This window comes from Tiliqua scincoides, chromosome 12 (assembly GCF_035046505.1).
Source record: "Tiliqua scincoides isolate rTilSci1 chromosome 12, rTilSci1.hap2, whole genome shotgun sequence".
In the NCBI taxonomy this organism is placed as follows: Eukaryota; Metazoa; Chordata; class Lepidosauria; order Squamata; family Scincidae; genus Tiliqua; species Tiliqua scincoides.
The window spans coordinates 12822814-12849721 of NC_089832.1; the positions used below are offsets into that span (position 1 = coordinate 12822814).

Sequence of the window (26908 nt, forward strand, 5' to 3'; positions counted from 1 at the left end):
TTTTGGTGACTTGCACAACGAATTTTTATGACCCGTGCTTCGCAAGACAAATTTTTTTTGTTTTGTTTTGTTTTGTTTTAAGGGGAGGATCTTCATGTCAGTTTATGATCCCGTCCACCCTAGTAAGGGGAGGATCTTCATGTCAGTTTATGTAAGTAAGTCCCATTGTGCTTGCTCCCAGGAAAATGTGCACAGGATTACAGCCTTCAAGCTCCCCACTTAGCATCCCCCCCATTTTTGAAATCCTCAGTACAGTATGTATGCCTTTAAAGAGCACTTAATAAACACTTTGTAAACCAAATTTGACTTTGTTCTGACTTTTCTTGCCCATAGGAACGCATTAATTAAATTTCAATGCATTCCTATGGGAAAACGCGCTTCGCAAAACGAAAAACTCGCATAACGAAAGGACTCGCGGAACGAATTAATTTCGTTATGCGAGGCACCACTGTAATTCATTTATTTTATTTTTCTGCTTTTTATTGTATTTTTTGCCTCTATCTGCAGCATGAGCAGTGACTTGGATGTTGCATCACTCCAAGGCATTCTGGGGAAAAAATGGTGGCTACCATTTTTTTTTTCCCCTTCAAGAATGCCAGGTGGCCACCGGAATAATGTCTGTTGCCATCACTAATGTAGACTGCAACAAAAACTATAGTGAAAAATAGAAACAGAAATGAAAACCCAGGAGTAACTAATAGGTCATGAAATGTGTTTGATTTAGATGCAGGAATAATCGAATGGATTCCTTTTTAATAAAAAGAGCAAATGGAATAAAAGCAGGAAAAAAATCATTCTTGAGCATCCCTGCTGCTTTGCAGGAAAGGCCCACTCACCTAAAAGAGCTTCTCGTAGCATTTATCACAATGGACAATATCCCGATGAATGAAGATCTTATCCAGCAGATCTCCCATTGGCTTGTGGCAAATCCCACACTGCGGACAAGGAACGAGAGGCAGCTGCAGTTTAGCCAACACCACCTTCTCTCTGAATCCTCAGTCCCCTTCTCCTCCCTATCACCCCAGATGGAAGAAGGGAGGGGTTTGTGCCAGACATCAACAACTTCTTCTTTGAACCCCTTGATTCCTTTCTCAACAGGGGTTGAGATGTTGGCCAGTGTCTCTCCTCCCGGGCAGCTCCTTCCCAATGGCCTAAATAGGCTTGACAAGGGTGCATACGCGTGAGAGGTTCAGTCTACGTTTTGCAAGGGAGTATCCACTTGAGAGACTATGTTTGTGGCACTTTCTGGGACTTGCCTGGTGATTATTGAGGACCATGCTAGTGCCCCATATCTTCCCCACTTCTTCAGGCAGGTGAAAAGCCTTGATTTTGTCCCACAGTGGAACAGATGACCTCCGCTTGTTCAGTCAACCTGGACAAGGTCAACTCTGTGGTGGCCCCAGAACAGTAACAATAGATATCTCCCATGTTATCCCTTTCTTCCTCTTCAAATCCAGGGAGTGGGAAGAACCTCAAAGACTGGGTAAAATGGGGGTACATTGTTTCCTGCAGCAAAGCACTATATGAGGAGATGAGTCACATTTGATGTGCTGCCTCCAGCACCAGGAAACCTTGGGCTTTAGCAGAAAGAGAACGCTCACCCGGAAGCAGTATTCATGGCAGCAGATTTTCAGATTCTCAATGGTTATCTTAGCACAGTTGCGGATCTCACGACCACAGTAAGTGCAGATGTCCTCAAGGGACCTGAGGAGGAGAAGGAGGAGGAAATGAGTTAGGTGATACATGCACGTTCTCCATCCTGGTCTCAGCTGCAAAGGTGCCCCTCATTCCAGCCACACCGATGGAGAGATATAATGCAGCCATCATTTCATGCATGGGCACCCAAGGACCCCTTCAGCAATGGGTGTCGTCAGCAGACAAGAACAACAGAGTGCAGGATTTTTGTGATGAGACCACTTAGAGGTGTGAAACACATTCAGAATAAGGAGGGCTGGCATTGCAAAAAAAAAATGCTCGCAGCAAAACCTGTAGCTGTTTGTATGGTTTACCGGTAAGTTCTACAAACATGGCAAGTAGTATGTGTATAGTTTAACTTAAAGGGGCCCTTTAAGAGTTTGAGATAAGAACATGATAAAAACCCTCCTGGATCAGATCATGAACACATCTAGACCAGCATCTTTTGTCCATAGGAATGCTTCCGCTGGACCCTAAGACCCCATGGCACGTGGACCCTGGAGACCCCCCTCCCCACTCATTGGGTAAATAGCCATGACTGAAACAATTCTCCCCTTTTTCATTTGCTGATTTTTTTGCTTGGAATTGGAACACCAGCGGGATGCATCCTGAAATTTCTTAAAATCCACCTTTGGTGTGACGACTTTGGCCTTCAACTTCATTCATTGCTATAACTGAGCTAAGCCCTAAAATAGTTGCATTCACTGCCCATGCTTACTCCTGACCTTCCTTCCTTCCTTCCTTCGTGTCAATATCTAGATCAGTTGTTCTCAAACCTTTTAACATCGAGTCCCACTTTTTAGAATGACAATCCATTGGGACCCATCAGATGTCATTAACCTGGAAGTGATGTCATGGCTGGCAGTGACATCATCAATTTAGGGTTCAAATCTAAGTCACAGTCAGCCAAACATCCCATTACACAGCACACTCATGCTGTTATTTTGCATAGCTTGGAATTCAGACATTCCAGCTCAGAAGTCAAAACAGAACATGGACTTGGATCCTTCTCCAACCACACAGCCCTTCCCCCCTTTCTGTTTCCCATCTTCCCACCTGGTTGGCAACCTTCAGTCTCGAAAGACTATGATATAAGCCTACAGCACCCGGTATTCCCAGGCGGTCTCCCATCCAAGTACTAACCAGGCCTGACCCTGCTTAGCTTCCGAGATCAGACAAGATCAGGCATGTGCAGGGTAACAGTTGCTGTCTATCTTCCCACCTATTCAGGGCAAAGCACCAGGCCTCTCTCCCACCTGGAGCCTGCCCTGCCCAGCAGCTCTGTACCCTGCATTTTTAGCTCTGGTATTTTCCATGGCAGCTGCGCTAGGTGCTACATGACCCACCTGAAATTGGCTCGCAATCTACCGAGTGGGTCCTGATCCGCAGTTTGAGAAACCCTGATCTAGACTGTAAGGCTCTCAGGGCAGGGATCTGTATTGTCACTCTATGAGAAGCAGCATGCATGTTAGTGGCACCATATAATTTAATAACAATAAATACCTTTTGGGAGGGATGCTGTTCAGAGAGGTGGCACTGCTGTAGGTTGATCTCTCAAGGTCAGGCGGATCGACCATGCTGCGACTGGGGGAAGAAGACGGGGAGGCAACATTGTCACTGCGGACAAGACAACGAGGCTCAAATGCAGATACAATTTACCAATTGCTGGGAGCATCACTGAAGCATCACTGGGCTCCCAATTTAACTTGCAGCCTCTGTGACTAAGATTTGGTGGTTGGGTAGACCTGGGCTCCTGCCTGGACTTGGACCTCAGATCTACCAGCTGGGTAGACCTGGGCTCCTGTTCCAGCCAATGGCTCAAAGTTCAGGCAGGAGCCCAGGTCTACCCAGCTGGTAGATCTGGGCTCCAAGTCCGTGTGGAAGCCGAGGTCTACCCGCCTGGTTGACCTGAGCTCTGGAGCTGGTAGTGATCATGGCTCCCCCTCCCCAGTGGATCATGGCTGGAGAGCCACTGCTCTCTGTTTTCCTCCCATTCTACTGATGGTTTAATTGCTTCCCCCCCCCCCCGACTACACCTCCACATAGGAGAGACACCAGTGACAACCACTGGCAGGAATGCTAGGACGAGATGAGACTGTCGCTCTCCCTCCACTAAGTATAAGAAAGTCACTGCATCTCTGCAGAGTTAGCAGGGATGGAAGAGAAAGTGCCTTCATATGATGGAAAGACAAGATACGAATATTCAAAATCAATCATGCTCACATGTGGATTTGCCTGTAATAATAATAATATTATAATACAGGTATTTCTATACCGCCTTTCTTGGTCCTCAGATTTCTCCTCAGACTTTATTCAAGGCGGTTTACATAGGCAGGCAATTTAAATCCCCGTAGGGATTTTTACCATTTTGAAAGAAGGTTTCTATCTTTCAAGAAACCACAACATTCAGATGTTTCTTTCTGATCTGGTCACAACATTTTGGCCTCCATCCTCCCACGCTCAGAGCAGATGGAATAACTCGGCTCAGCTTGTCAGCTGCTTCAAGGTCGCACGGTGCCGTTGGCCTCGAGCTGGCGACCTTCGGATGTTATCTTCAGGCAAATGGAGGCTCAACCCTCTAGACCAGACCTCCTGCCAGGATGTGTTCCTGTAATGCCAAGGTTATGACCGGCTCACACGTCCCTTCCCTGTAGCATACTCTTACCTGTTGTAGCGTGGAGAGGAAGAGAACTCTGTGCTGTTGACTGACTCCTTCACAAAGAGTAGGCCTTTGCTGTTGGGAAGGGGAAAAGAGCAATGGGAAAAAAATGTGACTTGGAGAAGTTGCTGTTTCATGAACACAGCCAGGGGTGGGAGGGAGGGAATGACTAGAGGTACTGGGGGGGGGGGTCCCTAAACTTTCAGTTGTTTGGGCCACATCACTGAGCCTTGTTCTTATGCTAGGCTGGAGCTGATCATACTGAGAATAATGTACACACACACACTATAGATAATAATGTAGATTGATAATTGTATAGATAGAATTTTCACAATAGGATAAAAATATTTTCACCATATATTTACACCAGTCCAGCAGGAGAAGAAAGGTTTGCGGTAGCAGTGGCATGTGGGTGAACGGGGGGCTGACAAGGAAGGCATATGGGTTGGCTGCATGGAATTATAGTGCCACTGGGCTCAGACAGCTGGTCAGGATGCATTGGTAGGCCCGTGGGCTCTAGTTTGAGGACCTCTCAGGGCTGAAACTCCAGCTCACTACCTTTCTCTCTTCCACCATTCAGCTCAAGAGATGCTCTAGCCCACCACTCTCCTCCACACCTCCTCTGGTGCACTCCCTGGGGCATTTGGTGGGCCGCTGTGAGATACAGGAAGCTGGACTAGATGGGCCTATGGCCTGATCCAGTGGGGCTGTTCTTATTCTCCTTTTCAAACCCAGGAGAAAGGAGGTGGATGAGGCCCTTGGATGATGACAGCTATTTGTGACAATGGGCACACCACCAGGGAAGGTGGGGTGGCCTTTGACACCCTCCCCACCAGTCACTGGCAGATCTTCAGCTGCTTCTTCATGATGCAGCAACCTCGCTGGAGCCGAAACAGGTCTAGATCAGGGCACTAGAGAGGAGAATAGGAGATCACCAAAGAATTCCATGTATGTGCCATCATGGGAGAAAGTCAGGATGTGAATGCAAATATACAAAATGAAGATCAATAACACTCCCCCACTTGAGCTCATTAATGACCTCATCCTTACCTTCCAACCTCTGGCTCACAGCTGTCTTTATAGAAAGGCACTCTATGACTTCTCGGAGAGGCGGTGGTATAGTTGTCTCTGAAGGGGTAGTAGGACCTGCTGGAGAGAACCAGGAACATTAAGCAGATCAGTGGGATTGCAGCAAAGCAATAATGAGAGAAGCAAAGGCAAGGAGGCCTCTTGTAGAATGTCTTTGAAAGTCTCAAAGAGAACTTTCAAGAGATGCATGTATCACTCAGACTCCCTTGGAAAGGCATCTGGACCCTTGCAAACAATGTACACTATTACCCATGTGTTGCCCATTCAGGCCAATTGGGACAATATATTTTTAACCCTAAACCATGCAGTAAAACACATGCACACTCATGACATATGCATGTCCTAGCCCCTCCCTGCAGTTCTGCGTGAGTTCCTTTCATCACATTGGGGCAGTTTGACCAAACTGTCGTTGTCCCCCCAATGCTACTAATAGAATTAACCAAGGAGAGGGGCTAAGACATGCATGCATTAACATAGAGTGCACGTCCTTAACATGCTCTGTATCAGAAAACACGGACTGGGCATGGCTCTCCAGGATCTCTATGCATGCCCTACATGGAGATGCTGCAGGTTGAATCTCAAAGCATTGAGCAGTCTCAACTGACTGAGTTATGGCTGCTGTCCACTGCAGTTACTAGAATTGAGAAGGAGGCATAACTCCATGGAAGAGCATCTCCTTTGTATGCAGAAGACCCAAGGTTCAATCTCCAGGTAAAGCAAAGAAAAACTCCTACCTGGTAATTTGGAGGGCCACTGCCAGCCTGTGTTGACAGTCCTGAGCTAGATAGACCAATGGTCTGACTCAGTATAGCAGTGTCCTGTGTCCCCTATAGTGGGATTTTCCGTACCTAACATAGATATTTCAGCACCATCCCTTCCTTCCTACTATTGACCTCTATTTTCACTATTTCAACAGTGATGGTCGCCACGAGGTCCCATCTTGATTTCTGATGGCTCTCTCCACCGTGAAGACCAGCATCCACTGGTATGAGATTCTCACATGGGATTCCCGCACACTTTTCTCCCTATTGCAGATTTTTGCTAGGTCTTAAGGTCATAGCTCACCACCTCTTTTACCTTCCATTGTTGACTGCCTGGTTCATTAGGTACGATGTCCTCCCATGACTCATCTCCAGGTTGCTGGGATTGTATGAGTGGCTGTTCAGATATGATGACATCCCATAACTAGCCCCTGATCTGGTGGTATTTGGGGGCTGGCAGTTCAGATCCGATGATGTCCTGCATTCACTCTCCAACACACATGAGTTGTAAACTGGCCTGTTCAGACAGGATGATGTTGTCCTATGACTGGTCTCCAGATAGGATGATGTCCTATGATAGCTCTCTGGCATGCCAGAAGTAACCCTCCTGAAGCGGCTGAAATAAACCCTGATTGTCACCAAAGCATCATCTCTTAGAGGATGGCTGCATTGGCAATTTGCCACAGTTAACTATCAGGGTAGTTCATACATACATACATGAAGAGTTTCTGTTTACCCTTGCGATGGAGAAACAGCATTTAGGTGAAAGAAAAATGTTGTTGCAAGACTCCAAAGTTGAAGTGATGCCAAAATGTTTTTCCAAGATCTAGCAAGGTTCTCCAGAAGGAAGGCAGTCATATGAAAAAAGAATCCCAGGGCATGAAAAGGAATTGCAAAATGCTGGACTGTGTTTAAAGAGACAATGTCAAATAATTTGCAATACTGCAAACTATTTTAACTAGAGTTAAAGACAACTAAAAGAACTTACTTTGGAGTAAGTTCAATAGAAATCAGTGGCGCTTGCATCCAAGGTAATGCATTTAGGAATAGAACACATGGATGATACAGAAGGAGGCTTTTCACCAACCCAACAAGAAAACATCAAGGAAAGGAAGGTAGGGTGTTCCACCAAGAATGAACCCAATCCAGCTAAGTCCTATTAATTAAGTCCAGCTAAATAAAATCTCAATGCTTTATGTCACTGGATTTGGGGCCAATATGCGCACAGGAAGAGCAGTAAATGGAAAGAAAAAATAGCCAAATTTCAAATGAGCTCATCTCATGGAGCATGTCCAGTCAAACGATTCCATTTTCCAAGAACACAACTAAAAGAAAAAGAACATTTGGCTATCTGAAACAAATTCAGAGCAGCAGATGTTGAGAGTTGAGGCCCATGGATGCCCAAGAAACTAGTTGAGGAAATCTCAAAGCCACCAGCTTCCATCTTGGAGGATTCAATGGAAGACAGATGGAAATCAAGGAGAATGGAGAAGGGTAAACAGTGCACAATGGACCAGACATATCCAGCTGTAAACACAGGCCTTGACATAATCCTAGATAACATTCTGTCAACTCAGCTCCCCAAATGCAGGTTAGCTTTTGCTACCAAAGGAAGAGGAGAATACGCAACAGATGAATAACTTTAAAAATGATTATTCATAATTTATTGTCAGAACTGGGTGAAAAAGGGCGACCCAATCAATGTTGGGGTGACCCAAACATAATGGGTGACCCAATCAATGTTTGCATCAGCCACTTGCACGAAGGGATGGAGCATGTGAGTGTCAAAATAACTGCTCAGTAAAATTAAGAAAGTCTGCAAACAACAGAGAACATAGGGTTAACACTGAAAAAATCAGAGAACGGACAACACTAAGGTGAAGCAGGGTAAGAAAACCAAATGCTTGAATTCAAGGTTGGACAGTTACATTGCTTTGCAGCGTCTCATGGATTACTGGGAACCCCAAGCTAAATACAATAGGAAAATGATGTTGTTGCAAAGGCAGGAAAGAGATGCCTCAGCAGAAATGTCACATCTAAGGCACTTATCTCTCAGTGGAATTACAGATAATGGCAGGCTTCCAGGAGACAGGTGGGCTGCAGCTGTGATATTGGACCCAGTTTTGCCTGCCACTTTTCAGAAGGCCGTGAACACATCTATACGGATTCGCAAGAGGGCAGAGGCAGAGATCGAGGGTTTAGAAAAATGCAGAGAAGGAGCTGGGGAGAAACAAAATGTTGAGCCTAAAGAAATGAAGATGATTCACCATTTTCAAATACCTAGGATGAAGGAGAACGATTCTTTTGTTGTCTCTTGAGTAAAGGACAGAAGTGGCAGACGGATTCAGGGTAAATATGTAGGATTTCGAAGAACCGATCACATAAACTGCAATCAGGAATACTGAATATGGATTTGATGGTATCTGGATTTCGCTTCCAGGGCTATGACTCTATTTATCTGGGGTCAGAAGAACTCCAGCCGTTCTGAATGACACCCTGAGAGCAATGAATGGGCTGTTCTACCTTGTGGTGCTCCAGTTAGTTCTAAAATGTCACACAAGTTTCAGTTCTGCAGAACAGGCCTTCTCCCCACCCCGACAGAGTTAGCTGTTCAGAACATGGGACGGATCTGGCAAAATGGGAAAGAAGCCTGACATTTCATTTTTGACTGGGTGTCTGAGCTTAGCAGCTGGATCAGGTAACTGATGCAGAGCAGGTTTCAAGGACGCCACCGTAAGCCGCTGTTTGCAGGATAGCTCATTGATGCTCTTCAGGACCAACATATGTGATCATAACAACATAAGCATATAAGAAGAACCCTGCTGAATCAGGCCAAAGGCTGATCTGGTCCAACTTCCTCTATCCCACAGTGGCCCACCAGATGCTTCAGAGAGCATCCAAGACAGCAAGATACTGCATCCTGTTGCCCACCCCCTTGCACCTGGCATTCTGAGGTAGCCCATCATGGATTGTGACCTGTGAAGGACTTTGCTTCTAGAAATCTGTCCAGTCCCCTTTTAAAAGCATCTAGGCCAGATGCCATCACCCCATCCGGTGGCAAGGAGTTTCACAGACTAATTACACCCTGCTTTTTCCTCACCCTGGGACCTCTCCTGCAAGAATGGGTTGTCGTGTTTGACATGTTTTATCAGCTGTGGGAGAAGCCACAATTTTGCATGCTTCAAAAATACTGCACACATTGAGAAGGTGTGCCATGGAAATAACGTCTGGGTGGTGGGGGAACAAAACAAAACAGCCATCCCCAAGAAGGGAGATGGTATTCATCACATCTCTCGCACACTCCAGAAACTTCACATGGCAGTAGCAGCCCATGAAATGTCAACTCCACCAGCAATGCTCCTAACGCACTGAGTTGCCAGTTTGTTTCTGGCTGTGCGCCTGTGCATTTCACAGCAGCTTGACACATACAAATCGAGCATGGAAATAAAGCCACGGGGAAATGTTTGGCCTGTTCCATGTTTGTCTGTCTGACTGCTCTTAAAGGCATGGCAGCAGGGGCAGGGAAAAACCAATGGCACCTGCAATTTGCTGGGGAAGGAAGGTGCGCTTATAGCATCTTCCCAATCCACAGTCGGAACTCCATGCTGCAGGGAAAAAATGGCAACCGTCAGTTATCACAGCCCACAATGGTTCCTTACCTTGCGGTGTCTGAGTCGTCGCCATACTCTCCTTGTTGACTCTCTGGAGTGGCCACACCACTCTCTGTGGAGAGGGAGCTGGACCTGCCAAGGAAGGGGATATGGACATGCTGTCATTATAGAAAGAAACTGGTTTCAAGCCTAATTACCCTGGTTCCCAAATAGGGAACCCTGGGAACTTCAGTTCCATGAGGGACCACAGGAAATGTAACTGAGAACCAAGCAGCACATGACATTTGAGAACAGGGGAAGCTGCTCATACTGGGTCAGACCATCCAGGTCAGTACTGCCAACTGGCAGTGGCTCTCCAGGATTTCAGACATGAATTTTTTCTCTGTCCTACCCAGAGATGCTGCCTAAAAAAGAACCTGGGACTTCCTGCATGCAAAGCGTGAGCTCTAACCATTGAGCTACAGGACATTAGTAACCCTGATGGGCTTTTGTTCAGCCAGCAGCAGCAGAGTCTGGCAAGCAGCCATTCTTCAGGGTCTGAGATGCATCCTGCTATCTGAGATGCATTTAACTGGGAATGCCAAGGACTGAATCTGGAACTTCCACGGAACTATAGTCCTCCCCCCCAGTAAGAGCTATATTGAATCCAGCACTCACCTGGCTGTGTCCAGCTCTGGCTCATCTCTCCTGGCAGCTTTGAGGAACTCACTTTGGGCGCCGGTAGTACTAAAACTACTTTCACTAGACCACGAGCCAAACCTGACAAGGAAAGATGTTGGCTTCACAGTGTCCATTTAGACCAGGGCCCTCCTGATCATGGCCCGTAGGCCAGATTTGGCGCCGTTTGATAGCCTTCCCCTGATTGACTGGCACCTACCGTTCCATGGGGGAGCCTTGACAGAGCACCTCCATTCACCCGGAAGCATCATTGCGACCAGCCGCTTCTGCCCAGAAATCTGGGCACAAAGCCTGCTGGGGTGTCAGAGACCAGAAGCAGCTGGTTGCGATGATGCATGGAGTCACTTTGTCAAGCCTAAACTGCAGAACGATCAGCCATTAGACCAGCCATTTTCAACCGGTGTGCCGTTAGAGGTTTGCAGGTGTGCCGTGGGTCTTAGGAAAACTCTTCCCAGTTCTGTGGCTCTGTTTCTAGGGCATGGTCTGTAGTAATGAATTGTCTGCCCCTCTTCCTCTGCTACAGAAGTTGCCCTAGAAACAGAGCCACAGAATCCCGAACAGCCTCCCAGAAACCATGAAGTGACAGCATAAGAAGCAAAGACCATTTGCCCTGGACCATTTGCCCCTTGGTGGGCCGCTGTGAGAGACAGGAAGCTGGACTAGATGGGCCTACAGCCTGATCCAGTGGGGCTGTTCTTATGTTCTTACCATAACGAGAGACCATAGAGGTCAGTGTGCTGTGAAAATAAAAAAAAAATTGAAAATACCTGATTCACAGTCCAATCCTATGCACGACTACTCAGAAGTAAGTCCCATTAGAGTCAATGGGGCTTACTTCCAGGAAAGTGTGGATAGGATTGGGCTGTTAGACTGTAAGTTTGGAAGTATGTTTGAATCAGGTTTATACATCATGGGCATTTTACAAATAAACTCATTCGTTATGACGATGACAGGAAGGGGAACAGGTGAGATTCAAGTGGCCACAGTCAACTTGCAATGGCTATAAAGCCTCTGAGCGGTCCCCAGTTCAAATCTCACATTTTACAAAATGGCTTCAGGGTATCCACTCTTCAGTCAACTCTGCAATATGGAAAGGATACCAGCCTACCTGGCTGTAAGGGAGCTGCATGGAGCACTTTGAACAGTCCACAAGTACTATGTCAACGCTAAATATTGTTTTTGCTATTAATTCGTATTATCGCCGTGCATTCCTATTCGGAAGCCAAACCCTTTCTGTTCAGAACATAAAGGATGGCAGCGTACAAAAAGGACAGCCATCTTGGTTTTATTGAATGACTTAAAACTCAAGGGTGAAAACACTCTTGGATTCCCAATAACGTCACAGCGATGATGTTTAGTTACTACCTGGTTTAGTTACTACAAAGCTTCCATATCCCAAGAGTGGACAAGGCATCTTAAATATTAAAAGATCCAGAGAAGGTATGAACTTATAAGGTTGGCTAGTGCATTCGAGCTCAGGAAAACTGGTTCAATTCCTTCTGGTTCCTGAGGTGGTATGCCAACTACTCCCCCCCCCCTTTACATGGTGATGTGCAAGCTTCTGCTCCTCTCACTCCTTGAACTGGAAAAGGAAGACAGGGGCAGAGAGAAAGAGGAGAATGGTGGGCTAGAGAGTCAGACACTCTAGCCTACCACTTGTCTTCTCCACACTTCCTCTTCTGCTCTGTGGCACTCCTTTTCCTCTCCAGTGTATGGGAGGAGGAGCAGTAGAGACAGGTCATTGGATGGAGGTGGATGTCCTCTGCCAACCCGAGGTGACAACCTGAGTCAGTCTCATGGATGAATAGGCCTTGTAGCTCCATACTCTGAATAGCAGGTACACTCCAAGGTTTCATGCATATGACTTTTTCCATCACCTACTACTGGATCTTTTTAAATAGTGATGCTAGAGATTGAACCTTAAGCATACAAAGGGTTTATCTGAGTACTGAGCAACAGCCCCTACCAATAAGGCAGGGAGATCCCATCTGAGGTCTTGCACAAACTAAATAGGCAGCCACCTACGACCACGGCCTCTTACTTTGCTAAGTGTGCTTCCACCTTTTTGTATTCCGTATCACTCGGACTCTCATATCCCACTTCTTGCGTGGACTTCCTCTCAAAACCAGAGTATGATCTGCAAGAAGAGAGTAGACCAGGGTGACCACTGTGAATGTGTAAACCCATATCCTTGTTTGTGGTCCTTCCTTGCCTCCATGTTCCCCTTGAACCTGCCAGACTGTTAGCAGTGATGGAGTTGAAGGACAATGGCGAATGAACCATACAAACACAACCGCATACACTGTTCAACCAACGGAACTCATCTATGAGATCATTTAAAGAGATCCACGTCAATGAAGCTGATGAATCCTCCAGAACCCTTCCTTGCTAGTTGAGATGCAGGGGTAGTCATTGATTTCTGTGATACCTTCTAGATAGAGTTTTCTTCTAGGTTAACACCTATCTTGAATATCTTTCACTTGGTATCAGCCACCACCCCTTGACCCTTGTCTCTTCCTCCAAGAACAATAGTGAAATAACTAATCGAATCTGAAATGAATATTTTGTAACCCGTTCCCTATTTTTGGTAGGTTCTACTTAGGACACTATAGTTCTCAGAGCTGGTGCCAGGTGTTAGCAGAGTTGGGTGATGGTTGAAGTGACCAACTGCTGCCCCAACTTCTGAACTCTCAGTATGGGTCGCAGGGGTACCAATGTCCCATCACAGGGCTGGAGGCTGCCGTAGCGGGGAGGGATCCATTGCAAGACTTCCCCCCAGGATCTCTAGCAACCCAATATCAGCACTAACCATTCCATCGAAGACGGGGAAATGCAGATTCCCACATTCCACCAGGGTTTTGTAAACCATACAAAAGGAAACTTCTACTCATCAGTCCATTCCACAGAAAACATGACCATCTATCATTAAACAACCATAACCTAACATACATGAAAGGGCCACTGGGCTGATTTCAGAGCTGCCTGTTCACTGCCTCCCCCTTGTGGCAAATGGTAGCATGGTTTGCAAGAGGTTACAAGCATGTTTGGTCAAGCTGACCAACAGCACAATCCTAGTTATGTCTACTCAGAAGTCCCATTGAAGTTAACGGGACTTAATCCCAGGTGAGTGTACAGGGTTGCAGCCTAAGGAGGCTTTGCTTTTCTCTGTCCAGTGATATCTAGTTAGAATGTTAAGAGAACTTCTTGAGTATGTCACACAAGAGTCAGGTCCTCTAAAACTATGAACCATCAAGGCTGACTTATTCATGATGCTGGGATGATAGTGGCACCCACCTTTATCCACCCACCATTCCTCCTCCTGTCCCCAGCATTAAAAAAAAAAAAAAAGAGGAGGCGGAAGTGTGGAAGAGAGGAGACTGATGCACTAGAGAGCCTCAGAGCAACTCTAGCTCAGTATTCTCTTCTCCCCCACACATCCTCTTTCACTTCATTTTCCTTTTACAAATCCAGGGAGTGGGGAAAGAAGGAGAAGCAGTGCCAGGAATGATTTAGCACAAGAGCTCAGATACTTGGAGGTCATGGAGCCATTTCCTAGGAGCCAAGGAGCAATTTTCCCATGAACCAGAACCCTAGGAGCCATTTCCCCATGTGGTTGTAGATCTGGTCCATTATCTCCAGTCGCAGACAGCCGTGGGCAGCTTCTGCTGTCCAGCTCTGAGAAGATGGAATCTTTTGTGAAATGGTTCTTTTCATAAGATGGCTGACATATGGTTCAGGCCTTCTGACACGGAGGGTGAGGATGGGATAACCCACCCATGTTTCCCTTCTTTCCATACCTGCTTGGGCCAACAACCTCATCATCACGGAGGTGGATGGGCACATTGAATCTTTCCCCAGAGATAGCTTTCATGCTGTCCCTAGAGAGACAGAGAAGTAGTTCAGCTTACGATGACCACTAGAAACTGGTTGTCAGTATGACCGTTAGGCAAATTGGAGAAATATGAGAATCCAGGGTCACGCAGTAAGGGGTGGCAGACTCTCCCCCTGTCATAGCCCACAGAAAAGAACCACAACAGTAATCAAATCCCGTACAGAATTGGCATGTGGGTGGAGCATGGCACAATCACGGGGGAGGCTGTGGTTCTTTTCTGTGGACTACAACAGGGGCGAGTCTGCCTCCCCTGACTGCAGGTCCCTGTGAGAATCATGCAGCCTCCCCAGTGATCTATTGCAAGGCGCCTCCAGGATAATCAACCATGGGTCACAGAGATCAGTGTGTGGAGGGAACAGGGAAATATTTGAATTTATATTCTGATGGCAACTGTTACCCTGCAAATGTCTGATCCTGGAAGCTAAGCAGGGTCAGGCCTGGTTAGTACTTGGATGGGAGACCACCTGGGAATACCGGGTGCTATAGGCTTATACCATAGTCTTTCGAGACTGAAGGTTGCCAACCATCTCCCCATACTGAACACTATCTCCCGATCTTGTCTGATCTCGGAAGCTAAGCAGAGTCAGGCCTGGTTAGTACTTGGATGGGAGACCACCTGGGAATACCGGGTGCTATAGGCTTATACCATAGTCTTTTGAGACTGAAGGTGGCCAACCATCTAGGGGCGGCACAAGCTAACTTGTCACCAACCCTCAATCTTGCCACTATCACTCAAATCCTATTGCCCACCCCCTGCATCCCTTATTATGCCCCTTGCTGTCTTTGTTCTTCTTCTCCAGTTTCACTGCTGCTTTTTGAGAAGCAGATCACAGTGGAGAGCATCTTGGGAGTGGAACTTCCACGCTCCAAGCATTCCCACTCTCAACCATTTTACAAGGAGCATTGTGTTGGTCTGTTAACAGAGAAGATATCTTGCATTTAATGGGGCCACCCCATTCCCCCACACTTCTGCTATGCAGGTATAAATGTACACAGAGAGAGCCATACCCTGCTGTCACCGGTTGGTGCTCAGATAATTCTGAAACTCGTGAGTTTGGGCTCCCATATTTGATATCTCTGAAGGAGTTCCCCTCCTTTTGATCCAGGCCAGATCTGTCAGGGAAGAACACAGCAAATGAAGGCTTTGGTGTTACATAAACTATCATGCATCTCATTTCCATGTGTTATTAAAAAGCTTTCCTGGTGCTTTTTTGTTGTTGTTACTGTCCATCCATTCAACGTAAGGAAAGCCCTGCTGGATCAGGCCAAAGGCCCACCGAGATCAACATCCTGTTTCTCACAGTGGCTTACCAGATGACCCTGGGAAGCCCACAAGCTAAAGAGAAAGGCATGCACTCATACTGTCTCTGAACCTGGAGGCAAGACAACCATCATGATCACTAGCCATGGATAGACCAGTCCTCCAGGAATTTGTCCAGTCCCCTTTGAAAGCTGTCCAAGCTAGTGCTCATCACTGCATCCACGGACTAATTTTAAATAGGCCAGAAAATACCTCCTCTTGTCCATCCTAAATCTCCCACCAGTCAACTTCATTGGTGGGTTCTAGTACTGTAAGAGAGAGAGAAAACCTTTTCCCTCTTCACACCTTGAATCATTTTATAAATCTCAGTCATGACTCCCCTCAATAGCCTTTCTCCCCCTCCTCCCCAGAAAAAAAGCTCCAAACATTGTAGCCTTTCCTTTTAAGGAAGGTTCTCCAGCCCTCTGATTACTATGGTTGCCCTCTTTTGCATGTTTTCCAGCCCTATACCTAAAAAAGCAATAAGATCCCTATGGATCAGGACAACAGCATCGGAGAAAAGGACTTCAATCCTTTGCACCCCACGTTCTCCCATCTGAATACCCTCTGCCTCTTGGCTGGTGGCTACGCTGGGCTGGCCCATCAATGAACAGTTGCATCAGGTAGTAGATTGGCAGGAACACCCATCTCTGCCCTCCTACTTGCCTCCATTGCTCATCCTTCTCCTTCCAATTCCTGGTTTGGAAAAGGAAGAAGGGAGCAGAGAGGAAGAGGACATATGGTGAGAAGAGCTCAATTAGAACATGGGCAAGTGAGTGAAGCAGAGGCTGGAGCATCATTAGGTAAGAGGGGCAGCAAAGGCATCCTGCCTTGGGCATCAAGAGTTCTTGGTCTGCCCTGTGGCTACTATTTGCCTTGGGCAGGAGGTCTGGTCTAGAGGGTAGAGCCTCCATTTGCCTGAAGATGACATCCGAAGGTCACCAGTTTGAGGCCACCGGCACCGTGAATGGCGAGACCTTGAAGCAGCTGACAAGCCGAGCCAGGTTATCCCACCTACTCTTTGGCCGCCCTTCAAGTGAGCTATGAAGGAGCTGCTTGTCAGCCTGCATGGGAGGAAACTGGAGGCCGGAATGTGATACCAGATCATAAAAGATCCATCTGAAATGTTGTGGTTCTTGAAAGACAGAACCTTCTTCAATTGTAAAAATCCCTACAGGGATTTAGTACAGCCTGCCTATGTAAACCACCTTGAATTAAAGTCTGAGGAGAAATCTGACGACCAAGAAAGGTGGTATATAAATACCTGTATTATTATTATTATTATTGGATGGGAGTCTCTAGGATTTTGACTGTGGGAGCTCTGGGGCACCAGACCTCCACAATCTCTCCTAAGCCCTTTTACCTTGAGATATCAGCACCTCTGTCACTCATGTATTCTCCATCCTTAGGCCAATGGTGTGTCTCGACTCCGGTGTCAGCGTCACTGATTCGATAATGACCACTGGACCTGCTATGGAGAGACCAACAAGGTGTTTGAAGGAAGTTCAGCTAGCTGGCCTATAGAAGTGACAGCCTGAGGCCACAAATCGAAACAGTTGTATTGGAATGTTCTGTAAACCTCAGTTAAATACACATTGGATAATCTGTCCTTACCTCTTTGGGCTTGCCTCTGGAGAGATGACAATGCGAGGAGCCTGAGACATTTGGCTCTCCGTCACACTTTTGGGCTTTGCTTTGTAGCTGAAAATAACAACAGAGTAACTAGTTATTAGATCCGTAAACTCTTCCCAACCACTTTTTTTCCATTACCTCAGGTGTGGGTTCAACACACCTTTGACCTTTCTAGAGATTCAAGGGCACTACTCTGGACACCATTGACCTTAGTGCAGAGGTCTTCAACAGCTGGGCTGAGACCAGGTCAGGCCCCATCCATGAGGTCAACTGAAGTTGTTGCCTCAGGCAACAGCTAGCCAACACCCCTTAGCTAGGGATGAAGGAAGAAAGGGATAAAACCAGTTTATTCCCTACTGTTGGAAGAGACAACACTGCTCATGAGTTAATTTAGGAGAGAATGACGGCTGTTTGAAGGAGATTGAATTACCTGTCCTCAGAAAAAATGACCCCTCGTTTTTCTGTGCCTGGCACCGAATGGACTTTTTCTCCATTCTCACTGCAGCAATGAAAGCAGAAGAAATTAGGAATTAGTATTTGGGTCTGTCCCACTCCTTCCACCCCATTCAAGCCAGCTCTAACAGCAGCAGTTCTTAGTCACTGAAATGGTGAGTGAACCATTTCCGGTGGATTTTACCTGCTCTTTGAAGGAGAAGTGGATGTCTTTGGAGCATAGTCATGGCGAGACAGCAGTTCATTCTTCTCCTGGTCACCTGGTCTCCTATAGCTTGGAGAAGAAAGCAAAAACAAAGAATGATCTTTGGGGTCATATTTGGGCCCAGTGCACCGCAGTAGAGGAAACAAGATTCACTTTGCTTGGAGAAGGAAACCCTCCAGCTATCCATTATTCAAGTCTGGCAAAATAAGTATGGGTTTAATAAGAGCCACAGCTGGGTTTGGGTCCTTGAAGTTTAAGAGGAGTGCTGTTATGGGTTTGTGAAGCGGACAGGAGAGAGGGTGTATGATGAGATCCCTTCATTATAGCAGCAATTTTCAATATTTTTCTTCTAATAGCACACAGTCCTTTATGGTCTTCTTTATGGTCTGTATCTATAGTTTGAAGAGACACTTGGCCAACAGACCGAGGCAAAGAGGCAAAGAAGGAAGGCCCATAGCCAGGGAGACAGACCAGGGACAGACTGCACTTGCTCCCAGTGTGGAAGGGATTGTCACTCCCGAATGGGCCTTTTCAGCCACACTAGACGCTGTTCCAGAACCACCATTCAGAGCCCGATACCAGAGTCTTTCGTGACTGAAGGTTGCCAACATGGATATTGTGATGTCACTTTCGGCTTCCAGGAGCCTTGTGCGGGTTCTGTGGTCCTGTTTCTGAGCAACTGTCTGTCATGACGAATTGTCTGTCCTTCAGGACGGGAAATAGGGACAGACAATTTCTTACTACAGACCGTTACCCAGGAAGAGAGCCACAGAATCCAGAAGAATTTTTCAGCAACTTTCAGTGCTGTGCTCCAAACTCCCATTGCACTTCTGCGGTCCTTTGTGTGGCCCCACCAATGTGTTGCACAGCACACCCATTGAAAATCACTAAGGTCTAAGACTTCTAAGACCTTCTTCTAAGACCTTCTTAGACCTTCTTGCCAAGTCTCCAGGAAATGTCTGCTCAATGGGACGGTCCTGCTCAAAATTGCTTGGCCACGATGCCTGCTCTAAGGAGTGAGACTATGTAGTGGAGAGACATCACCTCCCCCTACTATGGACTGCTATGGACAAGCCGACCTAAGTTTCTATTCCAAAGGTTTTTCTGCTTTCCTGCCCCATCTAATTCAGCAGTTGTGGCTGTGGAGCTTTTTGAAGTCCAGAATTAATGTACTCTACCTGCTCTCCAGAGAACTGAAGTGGTTGAAAGTAGAATCAGATTCAGAGCTGGTTTTGGGGGCTTGACTTCTGCTGCCTGTGTCAATGCTATAAGAGAGGCAAAGAAGCTAATCAACAACATAGCACAGGGTAGAATCACTGAAACCGCAAAATGTCCATTTCCAAGCATTTCCAAATCCTGGATTCCTTTCACTCTCACCCCAACACCCGTTTCATCTCACAGGTAAGTGGATCTGGCTTGGCATGATTTGCTATTTTTTCATGTCAATGTGTCCTAATTCTCACATGACCCGGGTCTGACCTGCTTCCATAGTTGGCTTTGGGCTGTTATATAAGGGTATACAGAAACAAACCCGGGTGTGACACCGAGTACATACTGAACAGCAAGTCAGAGCTAATCCTGGCTCTCTGATGAATGTACCTGTACTCTTCATATATTTACAAATACAACTTCTCACAGTCACCCAATATATTTTTAGATGCATGCCATGACCGAGAATGGAAGCCTCTTAATTTGGAGATGAGGCTGAAGACTCTGAGGAAGTGACAGATTGATGGAAGAGAACTCCCTAGCACAAACTCTGGATTCCTCCAGGAGTCAGATCCTCAAACTCCACCACAGCCAGTGGACATCACTCTACTCCTGTCCTCTGGCTCAGTAGGTTCCCTTGAGGGCACTGTAGCAGAGCCCCTCAACTTTGCTGGAACTGATGCCTGCACAATAGTGCTGGGGCTCTTTAAGGCACAAGTGGGGGGGGGAGCCATCCACTCTCCTAGCCGAAGCATGTGTATATATCTGTGTGTGTCTTTAGTAGCACCAGACCTTTGCTAGAGCAAGCATCTGAGCATGCTCAGATACCAACATCTAGTTTGCCGGCCAAATGTCCCTCTCAGAGCTATCCAAGGTCCTGAAACTGTTCTTGGAGTCTTGCCCCTGCCTGGACTTCTGCCTCCTCTTGGAGCTATCCAGGGTCCTAATTCCCCACGTTGAATCCCTGGATCCCTGCTCTGGCTACAACTCCAACTCCTACCAGGCCAGAATCACGTACACTTAAACACGTAATTTGTGTAGAGGCTCTAAAACGTGCTGATCAGGACTGCCTTTTTATTTGTGGTTGTTTATCTGTCTTGGCTGTAGTCTAAGTAGTAAAATGAAGCCCGTGAAGCTTGTCCTGTACTCAGATTGTACATGTATTAAAAAGAATATATGGATAGGGCTTAAGAGATGGTTCATAAACCTCTGCCCAGATTTCCAAGCTTTCCAATAAAGATTATAATTTGAGCATGTCAATTCGCTGTAGTCAAAATGTGACTGTACATTCTCTTTGAATAAAGTCATAGCTTCTGAGTGTTGGGAGGGTTAGGACAGACAAAAGAAAATATTTCTTTATTCAGCATGTGGTCAGTCTGTGGAACTCCTTGCCACAGGATGTGGTGACGGCATCTGGCCTGGATGCCTTTAAAAGGGGATTGGACAAGTTTCTGGAGGAAAAATCCATTATGGGTTACAAGCCATGATGTGTATGTGCAACCTCCTGATTTTAGAAATGGGCTAAGTCAGAATGCCAGATGCAAGGGAGGGCACCAGGATGCAGGTCTCTTGTTATCTGGTGTGCTCCCTGGGGCATTTGGTGGGCCATTGTGAGATACAGGAAGCTGGACTAGATGGGCCTATGTCCTGATCCAGCAGGGCTGTTCTTATGTTCTCTGAAGCTCTGTCCCTTGAAGTACGAGTTTGCCTTCATTCCAAGGGTCTGGACTTAAAGCCAGGACAATGGCTAAACTTCTTTTAAATTCAGAGCAAAATCCAAAGTACACTTACTCAGGAGCAAGTCCAATGTATTCAGTAGGGATTATTTCCAGGTGAATGTTTATGGGACTGCAGCTAAAGAATTGCAAACCTATTATTATATAGACATAATTAGGCCTTCAAGCTTAATTAAGATTAATCGAGATTAATCAACTAACGTTAATCTACCAATTAAGCATGAAGGCCTAACTGTCGCACAGGGAAATTTTAATTAGTGGAGCTGTGGATCAAGGGTACAGTCACTTATTTTTCAGGTTATTTTTGCGCTTGTGCCTTACCATAATATGAAATGGAAAAGAGAACACAGGTTGTCTCACCTGGTGGTTGAAGCAGCATTTGTCATCCTTGGTTCACTCCAGGGGGACTCAGATGTACTCCTCTTTTCCCCATTGGTGCTGCTGGCAAACAAAAGGATGAATGGTGGTTAGCTGGTGACATTGGTGGTTAGTCTGTGTCTACCCTCAGGAGGGACTGGCAGCCATCCATTTATTCTATTTTAAATTAGATTCCCTCCCCGATCCCCTTTTATCTTGATAAAGGACTCTTACCTTTTCCCACGGCTACTGAACCACCCTGAGGCTGGTACAGTCTGACTTCTGGAACGTGGGCCAATATCATCCTCTATGTCCACCCTGGCAGGAAGACAAAAAAACCACATATAAATGGCCTGGCCCTCTTGTTTTCTCTGCTTTATTTTCAGGGTGGGAGATATACCACTTCTCTGATCTTCAGAAGTCATCTGTCTTGCTTCCCCCTCTCCATTTCAGTGTTCATTGCTAACAGGGAATCCAACTTGAGCACAGGGGTGTTCTGTCTTTGGGGCTTGCCAGGACATCTGCCATCAACAGTAGGCTAATCCTTCCCTGGAGATCATTACAGGCACCTGCTGGAGATGCTCTAAGGAGGATTTGCTGCTACAAGCAGGGGGTTGGACTAGATTATCTTGTGGGTACCATCCACCTCTCCTATTCTATGATTCTAACAAGGGGGCCACCCACTTCCAAGCTGCCTGTGATTTGGGGGGGCACTATTGCCATCACTCACCTCTTGGCCAGGAAGGATGGTGTATCTTGGGATGGACTTCTGCAAAGGAGACACAAGTACAACATCAAATGAATGTCGAACAAGTGGAGATCACAACTCATTCCAAAAGGTCAGCATCTGCCGGGGCTTTTTAAAATTAATTTTGAATAATTGTTTACAGAGGGAAAACCATCTTGCATCTCACACATAAATGGGGCACTCGTGTATCAGGACTGGAGGTCCAAAGATCTCGTACAAAGCAACATTCTGGATCAAAGCCACAGTATCCTGGAGTTCCTGAAAGCCTGCCACAAGACTCAGCAGAATCATTGCCTTTGTTGGCTAATTTTAGATGAGGTGCTTGGTCACTGCCAAATGGTACATGCTCTTTTATTTCATCATTGCTCCCCATTTCCTTCCCACAAACTCACCCACTGCTTTTCTTAGCAGCTGAAAAGACGTAAGAACGCTCCTTGCTGGCTGTTCGCCGGAGCACGCTACTTGCAGCTTCAGCCCTGCAAAGAAAGGTAGAGAGAAGGCGCGTCTCTATGTGAAAGGAGGGCTTGTGGCTTCTGAGAATACCCATTTCTGTGCTGAGGGTGATCACAGAATATACACAAAGCCCGCCCCCTCCCCTTCCTGTGCGTACTGGATCTGAAGAAAGAAGCAGAGGAGAGAAGAGTGGTGGGAGAGAGTGTCTTCCAGAAGACACTCTAGCCCGCCACTGTCCTTTCTTTTATTCTTTCTTCTGCTCCATTCCCTTCTTTCTTTTCAAACTCAGCAAGCATGGAGCAGGGGTAGCAGCAGAGAAGAAAAAGATAGCAGAAGTGGTGCCCAGATGAAGTAGCTAAGATGGCTGGCCCAAGACCACTCAATGACTGAGATGGCATGCCTCAGTTGCACAGTGGGGTGCCAACCTTTATCTCTGCTACTCATCCTCTTACTCCCTGGATTTGAAAAGTGAGAAATGGAGGGAAAGAGGCGTGCGTCCTCTCCCTCAGTACCTCCTTTTCAGGCTTCATTCCCTTCTTTCTTTTTGAATCCAGAAAGTGAAAGAAAGAGTTGAGGAGAGTTGGCACCCTCTGCCAATTTTGCCTCTGAGGCCACCGTCTCAGTTGGCCTCAGGGACTGGCCAGCCCTCCCAAGATGACATACCTCTTTTTATGCTCATCAGGGCACACAATGCGCTCAGCCTCATGTGGATCTGTTGGTTCTCGCTTGACATTGTAGGGAGCTCTGGAATCATAGCAAAGGAAAGAGATGTAGGTTAAGTGCTTTGTTTTTCTTAGCCACCACACAAAGAAGCATGCGCGCCAGCCTCACCTCTCTGAAGCAGCCTCAGCAAGGGGCAGACATACCATGAGCTCCGTGCATGCGCAAGACAAGGGCTAGAAAGGTTACTAGTCCCTGAGGAGCACAGCAGCATTTATTCACATTTTCTATGCATATATTGGTTGCAGTTTCTACAGGTTCCTCCTGGGGGCGCTGCTAATTGCCTCAGAAAAATACAAGTGTCAAATGGACTAACTGAATTGTTCTCAAACTAGCACCGGGACTCACTTTTTAGAATGACAATCTGTCAGGACCCACTTGAAGTGATGTCATTAACTTGATAGTGATATCACGGCCGGATGACATCAAGCAGGGAAATTTTTAACACCCCCTCATATGACAAAATCCAATCCAATTAAATAATTAAGGTTGTAGTCCTATCCACACCTTCCTGAGAGTAAGCTCCAACAAACACAATAGCACTTACTTCTGAGTTGACAACCATAGGATTGTGCCCTACGTAAACTAAAAGTTTACAATAAGTTAAAAAATTCATTTAACCCTCCTAACCCTCTCAAGCAGTTGCTGATCTGTTTAAAAAAAAATCCCCAAACATCCCAAAGTCTGCAATCCTATCCTCTTGTTGGCATCCTTCAGTCTCGGAAGACTATGGTGTCACGCTCTGAATGGTGGTTCTGGAACACAGTGTCCTCTCCAGTGCGCGAAGCCTGGGTAAAGTAGGTATGGAGGATAGACTGTTACCCATGCAGCAAATCCCCCCTCTCCACGTCGCTGAAATGGTCCAATGGAAAGGCAGAGGCCAATACGATTGGTTCCAGCGGCGTCGCAGGAGTTGCCAGAACGTGACTGTGTTCAGCCATGAACTGCCTCAGGGACTCCGGCTCCGGATTTAGCCTTGAGGTTGACTCCTGAAGCCTTTTCCATAACTGGATGTAGCCACAAGGCAGCAGAGGTTTGGGATCAGAGTTTTCCTTCTCTCAGATGAGCTGCCTTCCCAGGCTGACGAGTCCCATCTACCCGGTGGCTGTTTAGTCGCCTCTTACGACAAGACTTACGTACTTGTCGTAAATCCTATCCACGCTTAAGGTAAGCCCCATTTACTATCATTGTTAAAAGCATAGACATAGTCGCCTCTTAAAAGTAAAAACCTGTCACATGTCCCCAAAAGCCGTCACATACCACGGTAGCATCAAGTCTACTATATTAAAAACTAAAATGCACATTGAAATGAAGGGGGACCCACCTGAAATTGTTTTGCAACCCACCTCGTGGGTCCCGACCCACAGTTTGAGAAATACTGGACTAACTAGTAAATTCAACTAGCAACGGATAGCTGACGCTGTTGTCAGGTAATCGAAAGTGATCTGAAGTTTATTCGAATCTGTTTCCTCATTGCTTAGTAACTGTTTGTGCTGTTTTCATCCAGAGCAGACACTAATATTGTCCAAGCCCCCATCAGACTAAAGACGCAGTGCTATCTCCAGGATTGTCACACTTAGGGCGCTATCTTAACCCACTTTCCAGTGCTGGCATAGCTGTGCCAGTGAGGCATGTGCTGCATCCTACAGTTGGGTGAGGGGGCAGTCACGGAGGCCTCCTCAAGGTATGGCAATGTTTGTTCCCTTGCCTCAGAGTTGCATTGCCCTTATGTCAATGCTGAAAAGTGGGTTAGGATTGCACCCTTTGTCCACTCACTTTTTATGGAGGGGGATAGTGTTCCACATCACATCACCCACCCATTAGCTTCTTGTATTTTCTCTGTACGATCATCATCATCAATCCCTTGGGGGCTGGGGATAAGAATAGGCCCTCAGTTTGACTGTACTTGTCGTAAGAGGCGACTAAACAGCCACCGGGTAGGGTAGATGGGACTCATTAGCCTGGGAAGGCAGCTCATGTGAGAGAAGGAAAACTCTGATCCCAAACCTCCACTGCCTCATGGCTACATCCAGTTATGGAAAAGGCTTCAGGAGTCAACCTCGAGGCTAAATCCGGAGCCGGAGTCCCTGAGGCAGTTCATGGCTGAACACAGTCACATTCTGGGAACTCCTGCGATGTCTCTGGAACCAACTGTATTGGCTTCTGCCTTCCCATTGGACCATTTCAGCAACATGGAGAGGGGGGATTTGCTGCATTGGTAACAGTCTATCCTCCATATCTACTTTACCCAGGCTTCGCGCACTGGAGAGGACACTCTGTTCCAGAACCACCATTCAGAGCGTGATACCTTAGTCTTCCGATACTGAAGGATGCCAACATCATCATCATCATCACGTTCATTATTGGTGAAAATCTGGCTTTTTCTTTTTTTAAGGACAGTGGTGCAGCAGCTCAATGAGCAAAGAAGGGATTGTCATTCCCATAATTCCCCATCTTTTATTTGTTTGTCTTTGTTTAGAAGCACATGCTCAGATTCAACAGAAACAAGAGGAGTAAAAGGAGCAGGATCAGTCTACTGTATCCCCCAAACACTGCAATATCTATTGTGTTGTGGAAGGAATGTTGACATTCTGCATGGGACTACAAGCAAAAAAAACCAATGGCAGGCTGCTGTGACAAAGAGTATGACCAGAAGGGCCCCAAGGTAGCTGTTTGTGGCTTCTTCAACAAGGAGAGCATAAGCGCTCCAGATATACTCACAGTTTTTTATATTCCTCAGTCGACATCTTGTAGCCCGGAGAGGTGCGGGTCAGGCTGGCAGTCTTGGCACTGAAAGCAACACACACCCAGAGATAATCAAAGGTTTGGGCAAGCTATTTCTGCAGGGTAACATCTGTTCATAATGTAACGGGAAATGTGGAGAGCTTAAGTCCTGAAGAAATGAACTTTGAATCCGGGGCTGTGGCTGCGTGCAGTGGTGTACGAAGAGGGTGGCCGGGGAGTCCCCGGGAGCCCCGGGTGCCAGGCTGCAGGGGGGTGTGGCAAGAGGGTGTGCCCCAAGATGTCGAAATATATTTTTCAAGAAGAAAATTATGTCTTTTAAACTTATTTTTCAGTTGTTTATTGGTATGTTTACATATAAAAAGTTACACAGTTATATATAAGTATACAAATCAACTTACAAAGTTAGTACACACACACACACACACACAGAGAGAGAGAGAGAGAGAGAGAGAGAGAGACTAACCTTTTGGGCGAGCCATTGGAGGCTGTTGTTGAAGGGCCAGTCTTATCAACGGTCTTAGTGAAAACACCCCTATAGGGGGAAAAACGTATGGTCACAATTCACATTCAAAAGAAAAGGGGTTGGCCTAAGATCTGTAGGTACCTGAAGTGACTTGCCAAATGCCACCCTCCTTACCTGGTGTCACGTCAATTATCGCCTTGCTACTATTCCTGAATTCAAAAAGGAAAATGGGAATGGAGCAGAAGAGAAAGTGTGGAGAAGATGAGAGAAATGGGCTAAAGTAGCTTTATTTATTTATTTGTCACATTTTTATACATTTTCATTTTTTTAGCCCACCGCTCTCCTCTCTCCCACACTTCTTTTTCAGCTCCATTCCCATTTTCTTTTCAAATTCAGGGAGGAGAATGGTCAGCAACCTTCAGTCTCGAAAGACTATGGTATAAGCCTATAGCACCCGGTATTCCCAGGCGGTCTCCCATCCAAGTACTAACCAGGCCTGACC

General features: G+C 46.5%; 1 protein-coding gene and 1 pseudogene across 1 annotated transcript in view; both read right to left on the reverse strand.

The window, feature by feature from the left end:
• Positions 1–836: 836 nt before the first annotated feature.
• ZNF185 (zinc finger protein 185 with LIM domain) overlaps positions 837–26908 on the reverse strand; it is a 31067-nt gene continuing 4995 nt past the window's right edge. Inside the window, exons 3-22 of the mRNA XM_066640191.1 lie at positions 26407–26475; positions 25920–25988; positions 23142–23222; positions 22418–22501; positions 22008–22046; positions 21512–21595; positions 19154–19240; positions 17955–18044; positions 17748–17816; positions 17300–17386; positions 17049–17156; positions 14291–14371; positions 12535–12630; positions 10473–10574; positions 9864–9947; positions 5405–5500; positions 4361–4429; positions 3199–3312; positions 1602–1704; positions 837–935 (exon numbers count right to left, since the gene is read on the reverse strand). Of these exons, the coding sequence (XP_066496288.1) occupies positions 837–935; positions 1602–1704; positions 3199–3312; positions 4361–4429; positions 5405–5500; positions 9864–9947; positions 10473–10574; positions 12535–12630; positions 14291–14371; positions 17049–17156; positions 17300–17386; positions 17748–17816; positions 17955–18044; positions 19154–19240; positions 21512–21595; positions 22008–22046; positions 22418–22501; positions 23142–23222; positions 25920–25988; positions 26407–26475 (1711 nt within the window). The remainder of the gene's footprint in view (positions 936–1601; positions 1705–3198; positions 3313–4360; positions 4430–5404; positions 5501–9863; positions 9948–10472; positions 10575–12534; positions 12631–14290; positions 14372–17048; positions 17157–17299; positions 17387–17747; positions 17817–17954; positions 18045–19153; positions 19241–21511; positions 21596–22007; positions 22047–22417; positions 22502–23141; positions 23223–25919; positions 25989–26406; positions 26476–26908) is intronic.
• On the reverse strand, positions 2790–2906 carry LOC136663338 (5S ribosomal RNA; annotated as a pseudogene).